Raw genomic sequence first — 6116 nt, 5'->3', positions numbered from 1 at the left:
TATATTATATTATATTATATTATATTATATTATATTATATTATATTATATTATATTATATTATATTATATTATATTATATTATATTATATTATATTATATTATATTATATTATATTATATTATATTATATTATATTATATTATATTATATTATATTATATTATATTATATTATATTATATTATATTATATTATATTATATTATATTATATTATATTATATTATATTATATTATATTATATTATATTATATTATATTATATTATATTATATTATATTATATTATATTATATTATATTATATTATATTTATATTTATATTTATATTTATATTTATATTTTATATTTTATATTTTATATTTTATATTTTATATTTTATATTTTATATTTTATTTTATTTTATTATACATTATACATTATACATTATACATTATACATTATACATCAAACGTAATGAACAGTAAATATAAATGAGTGCAATAAAAAGGTGATCTTCTTCTGCCAAAAGAGAAAGAGAGGAACACCGATTAAATCCACCGCCCCGCCGCCGCCGTCTGTGTCCTGTCATTAGCGGCTGTCAGCTAGTGGCGATGGTCTCTGGTTTCAGAGGACGATGGAATGCCGATGAACACAGATCCGCCGCCCGCCACCGCCTTTGTCCTGTCGTTCCGGCCGTCGGTCAGTGATGAAGGTCTCTGGTTCAGACGACGATGGATGGTGGCGATGGTGGCCGATCTGTGTATCGTCGGCGACACAAGCACTTCCAAATAGAAAGCTCGCAGCGTTATCTACTTCGTCAACCACAACCCAAGCGATGGTTTCCATCTGAGATTAGGGCTCCAATAGGTATGCTTTAACAAACCGGGTTTCTATTTTCAGTTAGCTTGAAGTTAATGTTTTCAATTTGAGTGGGCTCCTGTTAGTACTTTTAGTTTTTAGGTTTGTAAAGGCTCTCACTATCTGCACACCAAGTCAGGCTATCTGCACAATTAGGGTTTGCATACGCTGCGTATTGGTCAATACGCAGCATATAGGGTTACCTGAATACGCTGCGTATTGGTCAATACGCAGCGTATATAAGTGGTAGGTGCACGACCAGACAGTCAAACCTAGTACCATGTCAAATCAGTCTTACATAGGGTGCGTATTGATCAATACGCACCGTATTGATAGACTGATTTGACCTGATACGATGTTGTCCAGGGCACGTGAATAAAGTAATACGGTGAGTAGGGATCAATACGCTGCGTATTGACATGCCAGATGAAAGTCTATTTATCCCTCCATTCATATCTGTTACCCATCACCCGACATATACTTTGCTTTCCTTTTCATCTTCTTCTTCAGTAAATTGTTAGTTTTTGGTTCAACCTTGTTAAAATGTCATCATTTTGGAAGGATAATTATTTCGGTATTCGTTATTCTAACGACACATGGGGATCAAATGCTGCCAATGAGGAGGAGGAGGTTGTGTCTGGAGTCCCTGTTAATCAAGAAACACAGTTGCCAGACTTGAACAAGACTCCCACTCCACCTGTTGATGAACCAAATTACCCGGCGCATCAAGTGTGTCCAGATTACGGATACGGTATGAATCTCCGTACGTGCAACAAAGTGGATACGGTGTTGAGAATGCACCTGTTGATGAACCATATTACCCGTCGCAGCAATCGTATCTGGGTTATGGGGTATACGGGGATGAAGGTGGATACGGAAGTTACAGTGGATACGGTGGTGATGGTGGATACGGGGGTGAAGGTGGTTACAGTGGATATGGGGGCTACGGTGGATACGATAGATATGGGGGTGACGGTGGTTACAGTGGATACGGGGGTGAAGGTGGTTACAGTGTATACGATAGATCTAGGGATGAAGTTGGATACGGTGGATACGAAGAACATGGTGGATATGGTTATGAGTCCCGTAACACATCACTTTATGAACCATCTACCCCGGGCAATCCATTTCAAGTAAATGAGGTATCACATTAAAATAATTATTGTTATTATTATTATAATTATAATTGTTATTATTATTATTATTATTATTATTGTTAAAAATAAAAATAATATAATTATAATAATTATTGTTATTGTTATTATTGTTAAAATACTTTAATTATAATTATAATTGTAATTATTATTATTATTATTATTATTATTATTATTATTATTATTGTTGTTGTTAAAAATATTATAATTATAATTATTATTATTATTATTAAAAATTGTATTCTTTTTATAATAATAATCTAGTTAGTCTAATTAACAAAATGGTTAGTTTAAACCTAACTTAGTTAGTTAAATCATAGTTATATCCTAACTAGGTTAGCATTTAATACAAGGGACCACTAACTGAGTTAGAGAACTCAGTTAGTCCAGTTAAGTGCCAAAAACAATAAAAAGTCCCTGAAGTTTCAAATTTTACGAAAATAGTCCCTGAAGTTTCAAAAAATTGACAAAACAGTCCCTAAAGTTTTGAAAATTGACAAAAATGGTCCCTGAAGTTTCGAAAATTGACAAAAATGGTCCCTGAACTTTCGAAAATTGACAAAAATGGTCCCTGAACTTTCGAAAATTGCAAAAATGGTCCCTGAACTTTTGAAAATTGACAAAAATGGTCCCTGAACTTTCGAAAATTGACAAAAATGGTCCCTGAAGTTTCGAAAATTGACAAAAATAGTCCCTGAAGTTTCAAAAATTGACACAAAATGGTCCCTATACTGTTCAGTTAAGTATGCTAACTGAGTTAGTGTTTAAAGATGAAATCTTTATATGAAAGTTAACCTTGTTAAATCATTCTGTTAAAATAGTTTCAATAATAACCATATTAGTACCTGAAGTATGAGTTTCGATTATATTATTATTATTATTATTATTATTATTATTATTATTATTATTATTATTATTGTTATTATTATTATTAATGTCTTTTTGACACAAATGGTCCCTGAAGTTTCGATTATATTATTATTAACGTAACTTTTTTTAGCGTTTCATGTCTCTAACTGATTTGAAGAATTGGGTACAAGAAACGGGAAAGGATAATGGTTACGTAATTGTTACCCGCCGATCAAAAAATATTGGCGGTACTACTGGGATGGTATGGCTTGTGTGCGACCGTAGTGGTGAACACCGTAGTAAAGCAACAGTTAGGAAAGCTGGTAGCAAAAAAATCGGCTGCCCATTTTCATTACTCGCCATCCGGGACGTGACGAACGACACGTGGGAGTTAAAAGTGGACTGTGCGAACCATAACCACGAACCTACGACGAGTCTGTTGGGCCACGCTTTTGTGCGAAGATTTACTAAAGCCGAATACAAGCTAGTGGAGCAGCTAACTGCTCAAAACATGGAGCCACGTATCATATTTCAAACCCTAAGAAAGCAGTTCCCCGACAGCCTGCACGTTCAGAAAGACGTGCAAAATGCGGTACAAAAAATTAGAGCGACAATAATGGACGGAAAGAATCCTATTCAGGCACTGGAAAGCCTGCTGCATGACCGCCGATTCATTTACGACACCCGACAAGATCCCAAAACAGATGTCGTAACAGAGATTTTCTTTGTTCATCCTTATTCAATCACTATGTGGCGTGCATTCCCGCACGTGATGTTGATCGACGCGACCTACAAAACAAACCTCTACAACATGCCATTTGTCCAGGTTGTGGGTATGACGTCGACTGGGAAGTCTTTTTGTATCGCACATGCCGTTATTTGTAAAGAACGAAGGGGTAACTACGTGTGGGTGCTTGAGCGGATCCAGTCAATATTGCATGAATGTATGATGCCGCGTGTGATAGTCACGGATAGGGAGCTTGCCCTAATAAACGCGTGTTCTAAAGTATTCCCGAACGCAAAAAGGCTTCTATGCCACTTTCACATCCAACAAAATATAGCTAGAAAGTGCAAGTCAGGGTTCGATAAAGAAGATTGGGGGAAATTTATGTCGTACTGGCGGACATTGTGCGAATCTTCATCAGAGCCCATGTACAAGTACAACTTGGAGAAAATGTATAACCGACTCGTGGTTGCCAACCGAGAAAGTAAGTGTTCCTTCAACAAACGACTCACCCAATCTATTATATTTCACACACGCTTTTACATTTCATTATTTTATTTTTACAGGTGTCTATGATTACGTCTACGAAAACTGGCTCAAAGACTATAAAGAAATGTTCGTTTATGCGTGGACCGATAAGTGTCGCAACTTTGGTCAGCGCACCACCAACAGAGTTGAGAGCCAGCACGCAAATTTAAAAAGATACATTACGCGCGGGAGTTCATTGGAGCGAATAGCAAGATGCATCATTGATATAGTTGAAACTCAGTACGATGAAATACAAAAAAGTTTCATTGAGAGCATCGAAAAAACGATGAACCACCACAGACACCGAATGTTGGACAACCTACGTGGAAAGGTTTCCCATGAAGCACTTGATTTGCTGGAAAAAGAGCTATTGAGGAAGATGGATGTGTTGCGGAAACTTAACGCATCATGTGGTTGCCATATGTGGCTTAGCAAAGGATTGTCGTGTGCTTGTAGGCTGGAAAACTACACACGTACAGGTAAAAAATATTAAAACCACAAACCTTTTGTTATTTTGTACGATTTAGCTGTTTCTCACACCGTATTAACTTAACTGTGCAGGGCGTATAATACAACTCGACGAGATAGATGTATTCTGGCGTAAGCTTGACTTGCTCCCTTGTAAACTGGTAGACGAGGAGGTCGATATTGTAGCAGAGCTCAATAATGTGCGGCAACATTTAGAGGCGCAGTCCCCCGTTCAGCAAAAGAGTATGCTTTCAAAGATAAAAGCGGTTTTCACCCCGAAATCGTCAACCAAGAAACCACCGATCGTCCAGCAAAACACTCGCGGTCGGCCTACATCAAAGAAAGTACAAGAAAGGCTAGATGAAGCTGCGAGGTTAGACCAAGCTGCGAGATACAACTCCTATGGCGAGGACAGCAACGTAATTACCGCTTCCCCCAAGCATAGGTACGATTTACCCCGACACAGCTCATACGTACCGTCAGAGGGCTCTCGTGGAACTGGTTCGTTTGTGAAGTCTGAAAAACCTAAAATGCAACCAAACAGTTCAACAAGTTCTAAAAAGAAGGAGACGAGGGATGATAAGGTTTTTCCATTAATAAAGGGGGACGAGCACTTGTTATGCATTAAGAGGTTTAAGAATCAAATTCCATCAGAGTTTCGCTCTTACATATCGCGTATACAAGATGTGACCCCAGACGGTCATTGTGGGTACAGGTCTGTGGCTGTCGGGTTAGGTTTTACGGAACACGCATGGCCCAATATTCGAAGAGATTTACTACTGGAGATTGACCATAACAAACCGCGTTGGAAGCATGTATTCGAAACATATAACGAAGGAGACTTTAAACGAATACGTAAGAGCATCGAATGGCATTCAGTGAAAGGGTGCGATGAAAGTCACTGGATGGAAATGCCCCAGGTAGGGCTTCTCATAGCGCAAAGGTATAATATTGTCCTCCACGTGCTAAGCATTGAATGGAGCTCTACCATCTTCCCATTAACGGATGCCCCACTAGATCCACGACCTCAAGCGATAACGCTTATACATGTTCACGGGGGACACTTCATACATGCTAAGTTGGAAGGAGACTACCCCATGCCTTTAGTGAACCCGCTGTGGTCGGCACATCGATCAATAGCTGCGAAACGGTGGGAAGAAATGTATACACCGCGGTTAGAGCACTACTACGAGTTAATGCATCCTAAATCAGACCGAGACAAAGACAGAGAACCGAGTTTAAATGTTATCGAAGATTAAGCGGAAACTTGTATTTTTGTAAATTGTAGAAATTTTTTAATTTATAAAGTTTTTATCATTTTTAATTTTTATAATTCAAATAATATCATTTTTAATTCATTTATAATTTATAATTTATAATTTATAATTTATAATTTATAATTTATAATTTATAATTTATAATTTATAATTTATAATTTATAATTTATAATTCAAATTTTTATAAACATAATTTTTGGATTATTTTTAGTTTCTCTAAATACAAACCAAGAAAAAAAAAAAAGGTCTTATAAGGTGCGTAGGGATCCCTACGCATCGTATG

General features: G+C 36.5%; 2 protein-coding genes across 2 annotated transcripts; both read left to right on the top strand.

Moving 5' to 3' along the window:
- The first annotated feature begins 1376 nt into the window (after positions 1 to 1376).
- On the top strand, positions 1377 to 4490 carry LOC118486547 (PKS-NRPS hybrid synthetase CHGG_01239-like). Its single transcript, XM_035983065.1, has 5 exons — positions 1377 to 1532; positions 1664 to 1975; positions 2988 to 4044; positions 4127 to 4397; positions 4454 to 4490. Exons 1-5 carry the CDS (start codon positions 1377 to 1379, stop codon positions 4488 to 4490), a joined length of 1833 nt encoding a protein of 610 aa, XP_035838958.1.
- A 596-nt stretch (positions 4491 to 5086) lies between these two features.
- LOC110909255 lies at positions 5087 to 5815 on the top strand. Its single transcript, XM_035983064.1, has one exon. It carries the CDS (start codon positions 5087 to 5089, stop codon positions 5813 to 5815), a length of 729 nt encoding a protein of 242 aa, XP_035838957.1.
- Positions 5816 to 6116: the final 301 nt, after the last annotated feature.

This window comes from Helianthus annuus, chromosome 14 (assembly GCF_002127325.2).
Source record: "Helianthus annuus cultivar XRQ/B chromosome 14, HanXRQr2.0-SUNRISE, whole genome shotgun sequence".
Lineage (NCBI taxonomy): Eukaryota > Viridiplantae > Streptophyta > Magnoliopsida > Asterales > Asteraceae > Helianthus > Helianthus annuus.
The sequence above is the reverse complement of the archived record's forward strand: the minus strand, read 5'-3'. Positions and strand labels throughout refer to the sequence as shown.

Excerpts from the sequence above, each read along its gene's own strand:
- LOC118486547 (XM_035983065.1), top strand. The coding sequence starts at position 1,377 with ATGTCATCATTTTGGAAGGATAATTATTTCGGTATTCGTTATTCTAAC. Across the intron at positions 4,045-4,126 it reads CGTGGTTGCCAACCGAGAAA|GTGTCTATGATTACGTCTAC; the intron begins GTAAGTGTTCCT and ends TTATTTTTACAG. Across the intron at positions 4,398-4,453 it reads AACCACCACAGACACCGAAT|AGCTATTGAGGAAGATGGAT; the intron begins GTTGGACAACCT and ends TGCTGGAAAAAG.
- LOC110909255 (XM_035983064.1), top strand. The coding sequence starts at position 5,087 with ATGCAACCAAACAGTTCAACAAGTTCTAAAAAGAAGGAGACGAGGGAT.